At 46.5% G+C, this 13,571-nt stretch overlaps 1 protein-coding gene across 1 annotated transcript in view; it reads right to left on the reverse strand.

Annotated features, from left to right (window-relative positions):
• Positions 1 to 13,571, reverse strand: part of SLC44A1 (solute carrier family 44 member 1) — a 211,280-nt gene that overhangs the window by 88,233 nt on the left and 109,476 nt on the right. Inside the window, exon 7 of the mRNA XM_040359353.1 lies at positions 1,772 to 1,861. Within this exon, the coding sequence (XP_040215287.1) occupies positions 1,772 to 1,861 (90 nt within the window). The remainder of the gene's footprint in view (positions 1 to 1,771; positions 1,862 to 13,571) is intronic.

Below are 13,571 nucleotides of genomic sequence, written 5' to 3' on the forward strand. Positions count from 1 at the left end.
GTAGAAAAACTCACTGCAAAGCTACAGCCGTTTTTATAACGTTATTTTCTTCTTTTTTTTTTTCTTCTTCTTACCACTTCAGCCTTCACCAAGAAACTAGAGACCTGCTCATGATTTCATTGCTTCATTCGTCTCTATTACGGTTTTGCATAATCTGTGGTATTCCTTTTCAACTGTCTTTTTTTTTTTTTTAAATATAAAGAATACATGACCTCCCTACAATCATAGTGGGTCATCTCAAACTTGTCTTTCCATGTAGTTTACCCTTAACCTCCCTCCTCATGACTCCAAGATCTTTTATGGCGGTTTGACTTTTCTCCCAGTAAATCCTCTTATCTTTTTCCACGTAGCTCCATGTTCTTTTGAAATCTTTCCAGATTTTCCATTTTTCCTTGAAGCCTATTTTCCCCTCTTCAACACTATCCTTCAACTCCTCCATCGTATAGGTTTGCTCCACCGCATCGATCCATTCCCACATTTGTTATAACGTTATTTTAACGTCCAGTGTGCATGAGGCCATGAAGTGGTTCATCACCGTTGATGCCACTTCAGGATTACCTGTGATGAGTAAGTGGCCTCGGCAGCGTATAATCATTTCTACACCACTCCACTTGAGTGGGTGGTGCCGGCCGGATCTATATGACATCTCTCTCTACAGTCTACAAGTAGGGACTGAAGTCAAGCGGCCGAGCCGAGGCCTTAGCGTGCCATCACATCGAATGATTGGAAGCAAGGGTCTCAGACAGTGAGTCTGAGTCAGAGAGCAGGTGCAGCAGCAGTCAGCATACTCAGAAAAAAGAAAAAAAAGTCAGCAGCAGATCCTGCAAAGACTGCTTACGCATCCAATTCGCATTACAGGAGACTGTGACCGACTCTCAATGGAGTCGGTTCACCCAGCGCACAGGGGCCCAATTTGTCCCTGAAATGGAGAACAAGGATGCACCGGACCCCTGCTGTGAGCCGCATCCAAATTAAGTGTGAATTAAGTGTGAACCCAGCCTTAAACTACAACTATTTAATCTAGGGTTCTAAGGATGGAGATTATTTATTTTTTATTTTTTTGTCTTTCGGTTGAACTCAATGCATAGGTGGTTTTTTTTTCAACCTCACCAACTATGCAACTATGTTTCCACAAAATTGTATATGCAGCCGTTTGTCTGGAGCATTCCTTTAATCTTTAAAATGCAACATTGCTGTAGTAGGTTCTCATTGCTTCTCCACACTCCTGCAAAAAACTCAGAGTGAAAGACTGTAAAATAAAATGTTATCCTCCCTATGCTTAAAGTGTAACTAAGGGAAATTTTAAATTTTTTGGGGATAAAGTAGAGACAACTGTCTTTTATTGCCGTTTGTGCCCTCGTTAGGGAGAGTCGTCCTCTCTATTTGTACCATTTATCATTGTCACATAGAGTGAAAGTAATAGCAAATCCAACATTTCAGGTTGCCACCATAACATAAATGGGGATGGGTCTTCCAGTGGGGACACTAGTTCTGATGACAACCTGTTTTGGCTATGGGACAGGAAGTGAAGGGGACTGATGGCAAAAGAACCTGACAGGGCAACCCCCCCCCCCAAAAAAAATCCAAGATTAAAAAAAAAAAAAAAATTCCTTTAGTCCTTCTATAAGTTGGCACTTGTAAGGCCAATTATTTCCAATTCCCAACAGTGATAGTTCATATCAGAGTAATCATTTTTATTATTGTATACATACACGCACACCCACACATACGTTTCATTTCATGTAGAAAGCAAAGGACCGGTAAAACTCACCAAGAGAACCCAGCACGACCAAGATGGTTAAGATCCACACAAGCACTCTAGAGATGTATCTGATTATAACCATCAAAATCATTGAAAGCACTGCAAGAAAAATAAGATAGCATTTTGTAGGTCACCGTGTACTAAAACTGATTTTCAAAGTAGACAATTAGCTAAACAAATTTTGTAGCAAAGTTTAAGGGCCATAGAAATACACAAATGAGCAACTTATTGCTTACACGATTACTCCATAAAAAGTAATTTAGTGGAAATGATAAAAAATTCAAAAAAAGATTTATTCTCATGAAAAAAAAAAAAAGAGTTTAAAACTGTGTAGGGATTTTGCATTCTCACAGTTTAAAAAAAGTGATGATTTCCAGGTAATTTCCTGCTATCAGGACTACGGCTATTCCAAACACTGTTCCAGATCCATTTTTCCTAACTACAGGGAGTGCAGAATTATTAGGCAAATGAGTATTTTGACCACATCATCCTCTTTATGCACGTTGTCTTACTCCAAGCTGTATAGGCTCGAAAGCCTACTACCAATTAAGCATATTAGGTGATGTGCATCTCTGTAATGAGAAGGGGTGTGGTCTAATGACATCAACACCCTATATCAGGTGTGCATAATTATTAGTCAACTTCCTTTCCTTTGGCAAAATGGGTCAAAAGAAGGACTTGACAGGCTCAGAAAAGTCAAACATAGTGAGATATCTTGCAGAGGGATGCAGCACTCTTAAAATTGCAAAGCTTCTGAAGCGTGATCATCGAACAATCAATCGTTTCATTCAAAATAGTCAACAGGGTCGCAAGAAGCGTGTGGAAAAACCAAGGCGCAAAATAACTGCCCATGAACTGAGAAAAGTCAAGCGTGCAGCTGCCAAGATGCCACTTGCCACCAGTTTGGCCATATTTCAGAGCTCCAACATCACTGGAGTGCCCAAAAGCACAAGGTGTGCAATACTCAGAGGCATGGCCAAGGTAAGAAAGGCTGAAAAACGACCACCACTGAACAAGACACACAAGCTGAAACGTCAAGACTGGGCCAAGAAATATCTCAAGACTGATTTTCCTAAGGTTTTATGGACTGATGAAATGAGAGTGAGTCTTGATGGGCCAGATGGATGGGCCCGTGGCTGGATTGGTAAAGGGCAGAGAGCTCCAGTCCGACTCAGACGCCAGCAAGGTGGAGGTGGAGTACTGGTTTGGGCTGGTATCATCAAAGATGAGCTTGTGGGGCCTTTTCGGGTTGAGGATGGAGTCAAGCTCAACTCCCAGTCCTACTGCCAGTTTCTGGAAGACACCTTCTTCAAGCAGTGGTACAGGAAGAAGTCTGCATCCTTCAAGAAAAACATGATTTTCATGCAGGACAATGCTCCATCACACGCGTCCAAGTACTCCACAGCGTGGCTGGCAAGAAAGGGTATAAAAGAAGAAAAACTAATGACATGGCCTCCTTGTTCACCTGATCTGAACCCCATTGAGAACCTGTGGTCCATCATCAAATGTGAGATTTACAAGGAGGGAAAACAGTACACCTCTCTGAACAGTGTCTGGGAGGCTGCGGTTGCTGCTGCACGAAATGTTGATGGTGAACAGATCAAAACACTGACAGAATCCATGGATGGCAGGCTTTTGAGTGTCCTTGCAAAGAAAGGTGGCTATATTGGTCACTGATTTGTTTTTGTTTTGTTTTTGAATGTCAGAAATGTATATTTGTGAATGTTGAGATGTTATATTGGTTTCACTGGTAAAAATAAATAATTGAAATGGGTATATATATTTTTTTTTTGTTAAGTTGCCTAATAATTATGCACAGTAATAGTCACCTGCACACACAGATATCCCCCTAAAATAGCTAAAACTAAAAACAAACTAAAAACTACTTCCAAAAATATTCCGCTTTGATATTAATGAGTTTTTTGGGTTCATTGAGAACATGGTTGTTGTTCAATAATAAAATTAATCCTTTAAAAATACAACTTGCCTAATAATTCTGCACTCCCTGTATGCTTACCAACCTTCCGAGGAATCCAGAGTGATTAAGGAACCATTCTCTCTAAAAATTCCAATAAAACCCATAGACTTTTATGTTTAGCTTATGGTATACCCCCTAAAAAGTTTTGTCAGGATAGAGCGAGAAAAGCTCAGAACCTCTGGGTTTTTATTGCACTCTGTAGCCCCTTTGAGGAAAAAAAATAAATCTTCAACAGGTACACATATAGCAATAAAAGCACTATTATTTTTTAGTAGAGTAGGCTGGAACCCAAATTGTTATCATCTCAGCACCCTTGTAGACCGTTTCCCTTACTTCTCATCTGGGGAGTTAATGCGGTCACTCAAAAAGAATGTAAAAGGGAAAGCTCTCCAGTACAGCCTCAGCCAGCAATAAAAGCCTCACAGAGGTTCTATGCTGCAAAAGAAAAAAGGTTCAGGTTCCCTCTAGTGTTTAATATCTGTAACTAGAATGAGTGTAGTCTTGTAGAGCTGCCAGAAAGTAGAAATTTCTTCAAGCACCCTTTCTGGATGCCAAGCCATTTAGCACAGACCACATGCCCTACTTTGTGAACACTGGTCTAAGAATGAACAGGTGGTGATTTTAGGCACTTTAGTTGAATACAGCAATCATTGTAAAATCTGAAGTTACGGTTTGAAGTGTCCAACTTGAACAGGCAATGGCAGGGGACAATCTCTCCAACAGTAGTTATTCAATAGCAGCTATTCTCAAGCAGATTCTCAGCAGACAGTTCCGCAGAGAAATTCTGAACCTACCAGTCTCCTACCTACTTTAAAATATTTGGGAGAGGCCTTGCAGACTTACGGGATTGTTACCATTGGCTCCAATATATGTAATAATGATGAAAACTTGCTGTTCTACTTTATAAAAAAAAAAAAACACAAAACTTTGGATGGCAGAAATTTAGGGCCAGATTCACATAGAATTTTGGCCGTGTAACGTAACCCGTTTACGTTACACCACCGCGAGTTTTCAGTGTTAGTGCTCGATCCACAAAGCACTTACCTGTAAACTTGCGGCGGTGTATCGTAAACACGTCCGGCGCAAGCCCGCCCAATTCAAATGGGGCGGGTACCATTTAAATTAGGCGTGCTCCCGCGCCGGACGTACTACGCATGCTCCGTTCGCAATTTTCCCAACGTGCTTTGTGCGAAATTACGGTGGCGCGATGTGTTTGTGAATCGCGACGTGCGTAACGTACTTACGCCGGGAAAAACAAAAAAATCAAAAGCGACGCGGGAACGACGGGCATACTTTAACATGGTGGAGTAATTTTACACCATGTTAAAGTACCCCTAATTTTGCGACGGGAAACTAAGACTTGCGCCGACGTAACGACGGGAAAAACCTTTGTGGATCGCCGTAACTGCTAATTTGCATACCCGACGCTGCAATACGACGCAAACTCCACCCAGCGGCGGCCGAGGTACTGCATCCTAAGATCCAACGGTGTAAGTCAATTACACCTGTCGGATCTAAGGGCTATCTATGCGTAACTGATTCTATGAATCAGTCGCATAGATACTCTGAGAGATACGACGGCGTTTCAGAGAAATGCCGTCGTATCTCTTCTGTGAATCTGGCCCATAGAGTCTACCATTGCTGAAAATGCTGTTTGCTTGACTATTATTCGGGTTCCAGTGGCTAAGTCACTTTATGAATCACTAAGCCAAAACAAGCCTGTAAATCAGGACTTTTGATTTCACTGGCTCCATACTTGTTCCAAGTCATTGAATACACTGTCAAAATACACTCTGCACCGCCAGCTATAGTTGGCGGCACTGATCGAGCAAACATTTTTCAACAGGCTAATTGTACACAAGTCAATTGAGAGAGTGACTTCAATAGATGGATTGAAATTTGGCCGGTCCCTGCTGAATTTCAATCCATCTACAGCCAGCATTAACAGCTATGATTCTGACAAGGAAGAGGTTAATGGCAACCCTGTATTTCTCTTAGAACAGGTTTCCTTTATAGAACACAAGTGGAAACAAAAGTAACACAAGCGCTAGAAGACTGTATATTTTGCCTGTTGGAAATCTGAGATCATCAGCACACTACTTTGCTTTAAATTGCAGAGAAAATCTTTGCTGACTTGATGTAGTGATGTGCAGTATGACAGCAGAATGCTTATCAGTATTACAGATGACAATGTGTCAGCAAAGTGTTATAGGTGGCCTTCTGTATCACACGTGCCTACTTTCTGCCAACTACTGTATTGATTTTACCTCTCAGCCTTGCCTGTGAATAATCTCTAGTGCTCAAAGCTAAGCATACACAAACCTGAAAATAAATGGAGCTGTGTGGCAAAATGCAGTCAAGCTGTAACTGCAGTGTAACTGAGAAATACATTTACATTAATAGGCCACTTTAAATGTAGTAACATTTTGGAATGATAATTGTGATCTCAGCTGATTTGCAAGCGTTACATAGGGTGTGAGGCTCCGTTTCAGGACAACTGTCTGCATTGTGTGTCTGCCAATATGCAAGCCTGAGCTGACAACATGCAATATCATGTAGAAACCTTCATTCATCATGAATGAGATGAACAGAGGGCCACTTTCACCTGAAGACAACTGTCAATCAGGGGGAATCTGCAAGTTTGGAGATCATGGGGTGGCAATGCTAGTGTGAAAGTAAAATCACTGTGCTTATTCACAATTTTTGTCATTGTTCAGCAAGATGTAATCTCATCATTCATAAAAAAAAAATAAAAAAAAAAAAATAGGATTTTATGCTCACCGTAAAATCTCTTTCTCCGAGTTCATGGATGGACACAGCCTTAATCTTGACTTGGTGGGTATTAGCCTTCCTTTAGGAGTTGACTAGGCAGAAACTTATATAAAAGGTTAACTTATACACACCCTATAGCCCCGCCCAGGGGGCGGGCCCTCTGGGTATAACCCCCTCTCTCTGCATCTAAAAGATCAGTTCGTCAAAAAGTAGTACAAACATAAAAAAGGAGGGGAGGGTGCTGTGTCCGTCCATGAACTCAGAGAAAGAGATTTTACGGTGAGCATAAAATCCTATTTTCTTTCGTTCATGGACGGACACAGCCTTAATCTCGACTTAGAGGGACGTCCCAAAGCAGTGTAAAAATGAGGGGTGGGAACAGCAAAAAAATTAAACTTCACCCAAAAACAGAGCTCCTCAACTGAGGAGTTGTAACTCTAAACAGCAGCCTGCAAAACTTTGCGGCCGAAGAAGCATCCGAAGATGCACTCACACACCTGGAAACCCCAAGAGGCACCATTGCCCTGGTCAAATGCATCCTGATAGGAAGGCGCCCGACCTTTTATGGCGTAAGCCTGATCAGGATCTGTCGGGTCCACCTCAAAATGGTGGCCGATGAGACCGCTGGGCCCTTATTGGGACCAGCCACTGAAACAAACAGTGAGTCTGAACTCCGGAACGGAGCAGTAACAGACAAGTATATTATCGGAGCTCGGACAGCATCCGAGGAATGCCACGTCGTCTCCTTAGGATTCGACGGATGAGGACACAAGTATGGCAGTATAATGTCTTCCTTGAGATGGAAGGTCAAAATGACCTTAGGAAGAATCTAAGGCTGCGAACGCAGCACCATCTTATTCTTGTGGAAGATCAAATAGGGAGCCTTTCATGACAAGGCTGCCAGCTCAGAACCCGTCTTAGCTGACATAACAGCCACCAAAAGGACCACTTTCTGAGAAAGTGTCAACAAGGAAACTTCCCTAATGTTCTCAAACAGTGGTTCTGAGGCACCTAGAGGTCATGGCGTTAAAGCCATTGACTGTAAAGCAGGATGACCTATGGGACCTTGCGACAGCAGATCCTCTCGTATCAGTAGACGCCAAGGTGCGCCTGCTATTCAAATCCCCACGGAGGTAGTGGAGGACGGACTGGAGGGGCCACCTGCCGAACCCCCTGTAGAAATGTTCTCACTAAAGAGTGAGTCACCAGGGGTCGCTGAAAGAAAACAGCCAGGGCAGATATCTGTCCCTTAACCAAATAAGTCAGTGGATTCCACTTCATTTCCTCGCAATGGGCTAAGTAAGCTCTCCAAGTGCGATAATAAATCCTCCTAGAGGATAATTTCCTAGCCTTCCTTATGGTAGGAATCACAGAATCCGACAGGTCCCGGTCTCTTAGTACCTGGCTTTCAATAGCCATTCCATTAAGCCAGCGACTGTAAATCAGGATGCAGTATGGGACCTTGTGACAGCAGGTCCTCTCTCAGCGGTAGATGCCAAGGGACATCTGCTACTAGCCGCACTAGATCGGCGTACCAAGGACATCGAGGCCAATCCGGAGCAATTAGGATCATAGGAGTCCCGTCTGCCTCCACTCTGCGAAGCAGAAGAGGCAGGAGCTTTAGAGGAGGGAAGGCATAGATTAGCCGGTACTGACTCCACGGCACCACCAACGCATCTGTCGCGTCCGGCCATGGGTCTCCTGACCTGGTCACAAACCTCAATACCTTCCGATTGAGTCAAGACGCCAGGAGATCTACGTCTGGCGTGCCCCATCTTGGGCAAAGGAGCTGAAACACCTCCGGGTGCAGAGACCATTCTCCTTGGTCCAGCATCTGGCAACACAGGTAGTCCGCCTGCCAGTTTTCCACACCCGGAATGTAAATAGCCGTCAGAGCCGGTATGCTCCTTTCTGCCCACCTTAGGATGTGAGCGACTTCTGACGCTGCAGCCAAGCTACTTGTTCCTCCTTGATGGTTGACATATGCCACCGCCGTGGCGTTGTCCGACTGGATCCTGACTGGACGCCCTCGTAGCCTCTGAGACCATGTGGAGAGGCACAGCTGGATCGCCCAAAGTTCCAGGACCTTGATCGTCAAATGGGAATCCTCTGGAGACCAGCGACCCTGGGTCGACTGAACCCCCCAGACTCCCCCACCGGTAAGGCTGGCCTCCGTCGTGAGCACTATCCAGTGATGAGGAAGGAACGACTTTCCGGACAGAAGTGCCGGTGAGGTCAGCCGCCACACCAGGGAGGCCCTGACCAGGTGGCTCACACTGGATCTGATAATCCAGGCATGATGGGCACTTGTCCCATCTGGACAGAATTTTCCTTCTGTAGCACTCGCGTTTGAGATTGCGCCTATGGTACCGCCTCGAAGGAGGCCACCATGAGGCCCGGGACTCACATGCAAAGCGGAGTGACGACCCTTCTGGGATGTCAACTACTGCACCGCAGCCCGAAGGGTCTGCAACTTTTCCACAGGGAAGCAAACCTTTGCCTCTGAGGAGTCCAGAATCAATCCCAGATACACTAGGCATTGAGTCGTTACCATTACTGACTTTTGAATGTTCAGTAGCCACCCAAGTGTCTGAGGGTCTGATGTTATAGACACGCCCACCTCTAATTCTGAAACTGAAGCAGCCCTCAGAAGCAGGTGGTCCAAGTAGACCACGACAGCGATGCCACGTTGTCTTAGTAGGGCGAGAATTGGGGCAATCACATTGGTGAACACCCTTGGTGCCGATGCCAGGCCAAAGGGGAGAACCACAAATTTATAGTGGTCTTCCCCGACTGCAAAGCGCAGAAGTTTCTGATGCTTTGTGCATATGGGGACATGTAAATAGGCATCCCTGATGTCCAAGGATGCCAGAAAGTCTCCCGGCTGGAGGATAGTAACGACAGAGCAGATTGATGCCATCCGGAATCCTTGTACCTTCACAAAGCAATTGAGGGCCCTGAGGTCCAGGATAGGACGAACGCCCTCCTTTTTCGGTACAATGAACAGATTGGAGTAAAACCCCTGAAACCGATCCTGTACTAGGAAAGGGATAACCACCCCGCGTTCCAGCAGGTCCGACGAGCCGGTAGTAGCTGGAGGGAAAAAATCTGTTTGGTGGGCAAGATAGGAGCTCTATCTTGTACCCTGATGAGACTACCTCGCAAACTCACCCGTCGGGGACCCGAGATGTCCACCGGGTTGCGAATTCGCGAAGACGTCCCCCCACCCGAGGGATGGGTGGGGGCGCACCTTCATACGGACGTGGTCTTGTTAACAGGTTTGCGAAACCAGGTCCCTGAGCAGGCACTTTATTGGCCTGTGGTATTCTTCCTGCAGCGCTAGGCTAGCGAAAAAAACGCTTGGGTGCGGTAAAGAAGGGCCCCTGTAGCCAACGTGGCTCCTTCCCCTTATAGATCTGAGGGAGCAAGGTGCTCTTACCTCCTGTGGCATCCTTAATAATGTCATCCAGGCAAGCTCCAAAGAGTCTGTCGCCTTTAAAGGGTAGGTCCATTAGGGCCTTCTTGGAAGCTTGGTCCGCCGACCAATTCTTCAACCAAAGTAGACGGCGTAACAACACAGCCTGAGCAGAGGCTCTGGCCAGCAGAGGAATAGTGTCCAAGGCTGATTCACACACAAATTTTAGGCCCTGTACCAGTTGTTCCGCTAGGGCTACCTCGTGGGTGGAAGCGTGATGTGTTTGTAACCCATTGAGCAGTAACTTTGCCCACTCCGTGAGTGCCTGGGACACCAGCGCCTCAACTATGGTTGGGCATACCACTGAACCTACTACAGTGTATAGGTTACGGGATATCTCTACCTTCTTGTCCGCCGGGTCCTTGAAGGCAGGAGCCCCCTCCACCGGAAGGGTGGTAAGCTTGTTTAGTCTGGACACATGAGGTTCCACTATGGGGGGCGAGGTCCATTTCTTTAAGAAACTCTCCTCCAGTGGGTAACGTACCGCTAGGTTTTTAGGTACAAATTTTTTTTGTTGTGGTCTGTCCCATTCCTTGTATAAAAGTTTGTCTAAATAAGACACACAAGGGAACACCTTAGCAGTGCGGGTCGCCTTACGGAACCCAAAGGGGACCGGCGCTTCTGTTGCTTGTACAGACCCCTCTATTTTTAGGGTATCTCGCACTGCGGTGATAAGGTCACTCACCAGAGCCTTCTCGCGAGCTGACCTGGGTCCAGAGTCATCCTCACTGTCTGGCTGCTCTAGGTCTGCACCGTCAGATACCTCAGAGACAGGGTCCTGAGCAGTGGCGGTTCGTCCATAGAGGGCGCTGGAGCGCCGCCCCCTCTGGCTCTCACCGCCACTGAGTCTAATAACATAGATTCATGCATTGAACGAATCTATGTTATTATCGCCGCTGCCGCTGTTCTATTCAGAAGGTCGGCGCTCATGTCCGGCCATCTGAATAACGGCAGCTGGTTGGCTGTACAGAAGTGCCTATCAGAGCCAACGGCTCTGATAGGCTTTCCGAGTACAGCCCTCGGGTCCCGGAAGCTTATACAAGGAACGCACTAGGGATGCGCTCCTTGGATAAGACTGACAGGCGTCTCAGCCAATCAGGTTGGCCAATTCTGGCTACCGGTAACCTGATTGGCCGAGACGCCTGTCATTCATCAAGGGCGGTAGAAGACATCAAGGGACGTGGATTGCTGACTCCAGTAAAGGTAAGTGCCGGGCGGGGGGGGGGGGTAATGGGCACTTTACAGGGCACAGCGGCGACAAAGGGCATTACTAGGAGTGTATGGATGAAGCAATCAAATTATTATAAACCTGTCTGTTAAGCATTGACTATATGGGACTGCTAAGCAGGAAGCAGAGTCTCCATACTGTATTTAATAAGTAAATGTGGCTGCCCCCCTGTACTTATCTGTTTACAACAAAACATAAAAACAAAGTAAAAAAGCATTATAGTTTATCAATAGAATTTTTCAATACGTTCGATTTACATCTATATCTTGAAAGCCGTACAAAGACTATTCTAGCTTTTAATGTAATTGAGAGTCATATCAGTAGAACTTTGGCTTTTGACAAACCAGACAGGATCAGCAGATAACTTAGGGATTAATAGATATGTGAAGATATACATGGAAAATAAATAACAAATAACCAACCCAGCCATTTGTGGAGGGTTGACCTGAGCCTGCTGACTGGCATTAAGAATACTACTGAGAATTGACATGATGTCACAATGGACACAGTGGCGACAATAGGCACAGTGGGGACAATTGGCACAGCGGCATGAATGGGCACATCGGCGACAAAGGGCACAGTCAGTGACATCAATGGGCACAGTGGCGACAATGGGGACAATTGGCACAGCGGCATTAATGGGCACAGTGGCGACAATTAAAGGGCACAGTGACATCAACAGTGGTGACAATAGGCACAGTGGGGACAATGGGCACAGCGGCGACAATTAAAGGGCACAGCGGTGACAATTGATGGCACAGTGGCTGCATTTGATGGGCACAGTGAGGCTGTAATATTTTTTTTCATTTGCGCCCCCCAAAAATTTTAAGCACCAGCCGCCACTGGTCCTGAGTGGTAGCTAGACCTGGCTCCGTATCCGAGTTGTCCCCAGAAGATGGCGGGGGAGGGGGCGCTTTCTAGCCCCCGTTCTTCCACGTGCTGATTCCACCTTGGCAATGAAGGCATCTAGGATTGCCGACATAGCGTCCATCGATACATCGGGTGCAGGGGCATCAATTGCCAGCTCAGGTGTTTCAGGGGAAAAAACGTCAGTTTCTGACGCCATGCTGCCCACAAGCTTGACACAGGGATTCCAAGCAAGGTGGACAACCCACCCTCCTAACTGAAGCAGAGATGAGGGGTACCCCCCCAGAGGACTTACCACCCTGGAACCAGCAGTGCAGTGCCGTCTAGCTGAGCTGCTTCTTGTCCACTGAATATAACTGTCAGTCAGCTGAATGGAGCTGCTTCTTGTCCGCTGAATATAACCGTCAGTCAGCTGAATGGCTGTTATCTACAAGGCTGCCATCCTTATCAGCTTTGCTAGTCAGCAGCGTGTGTCTGTTTGGCTGCTGATTTATAAGATGGCCGCCGCTCAGGCGCTAGAGGTCAAGCATACTGAAGCCCCAAAAGCATGGCCGCCAGTGCTGTAATACTTCCATGGGCTACAAAAAAATGGCCGCCGAGCGGGACGCTAGAGGCCCCAGTTTCATGGGGAAATGTTTCCGGAGGATACGCGGTACAGCCCCCCCTTGGGCGCCGTGTGAGCAACACCTCCAGCGCTGGGCGGCTACAAGAAAATGGCCGCCGTAGTGCATATAGACCCCAGAAGTATGGCCGCCGAGCTCTGAGTAGAGGTCAACAGTGTGGCTACAAGAAAATGGTCGCCAGGTATACAAACAATCCAGCATGGTCACAGAAAAAATGGTAGCCAGACACACAGCAGCAGAATCTCTTATGCAGCTCTCTACATTGAAAGAGGGAAGCAGCAGCCGACAACATGGACACAAGTAAGCAATATCTATGCGCTTATACTTTATATTGGTTCTCAGGTGGAGCTCCCCAGGGCAACCCCCACCTCAGCAGTCTAGGGAGGAGGGAAGGGGAAGGAGGAGAGAAGGGAAATATAGAGCCCTTTACTCACCTCTCCAGAGATGCCCAGCTCGGTTTTCTTACCGAAGCAAGGTAGTAGTACTTATCCTCCTGTGGTTTTATGATGGAGCATCCTGGACAGTGCATCTTCCGCATGGTAACGGAAATGCAAGCCCTGAAGCGCATAGCTCACCGGCCACCCGTAGAGCGAGGGGCATGTCGTGGACGACCCAGAGCGCAGCTACGGTCGGCACACGCTCGATGGCCGAAACTGGGAAGAATACAAGGATTTAGGACCCAGCCTGTCGCCCAGTCGGCAGTTGATCGAAGATGGCAGGAAAAAAATAAAAATCCAGAATCTTGAACCAACAGCCTTCAAGCCATGGGCCTGAAGAGAGCCATGTCTTCTCCTGAAACTAGGCAGAAAAAAACTGATCTGCGAGATGCAGAGAGAGGGGTTATACCCAGAGGGCCCGCCCCCCGG

This window comes from Rana temporaria, chromosome 1 (assembly GCF_905171775.1).
Source record: "Rana temporaria chromosome 1, aRanTem1.1, whole genome shotgun sequence".
NCBI lineage: Eukaryota > Metazoa > Chordata > Amphibia > Anura > Ranidae > Rana > Rana temporaria.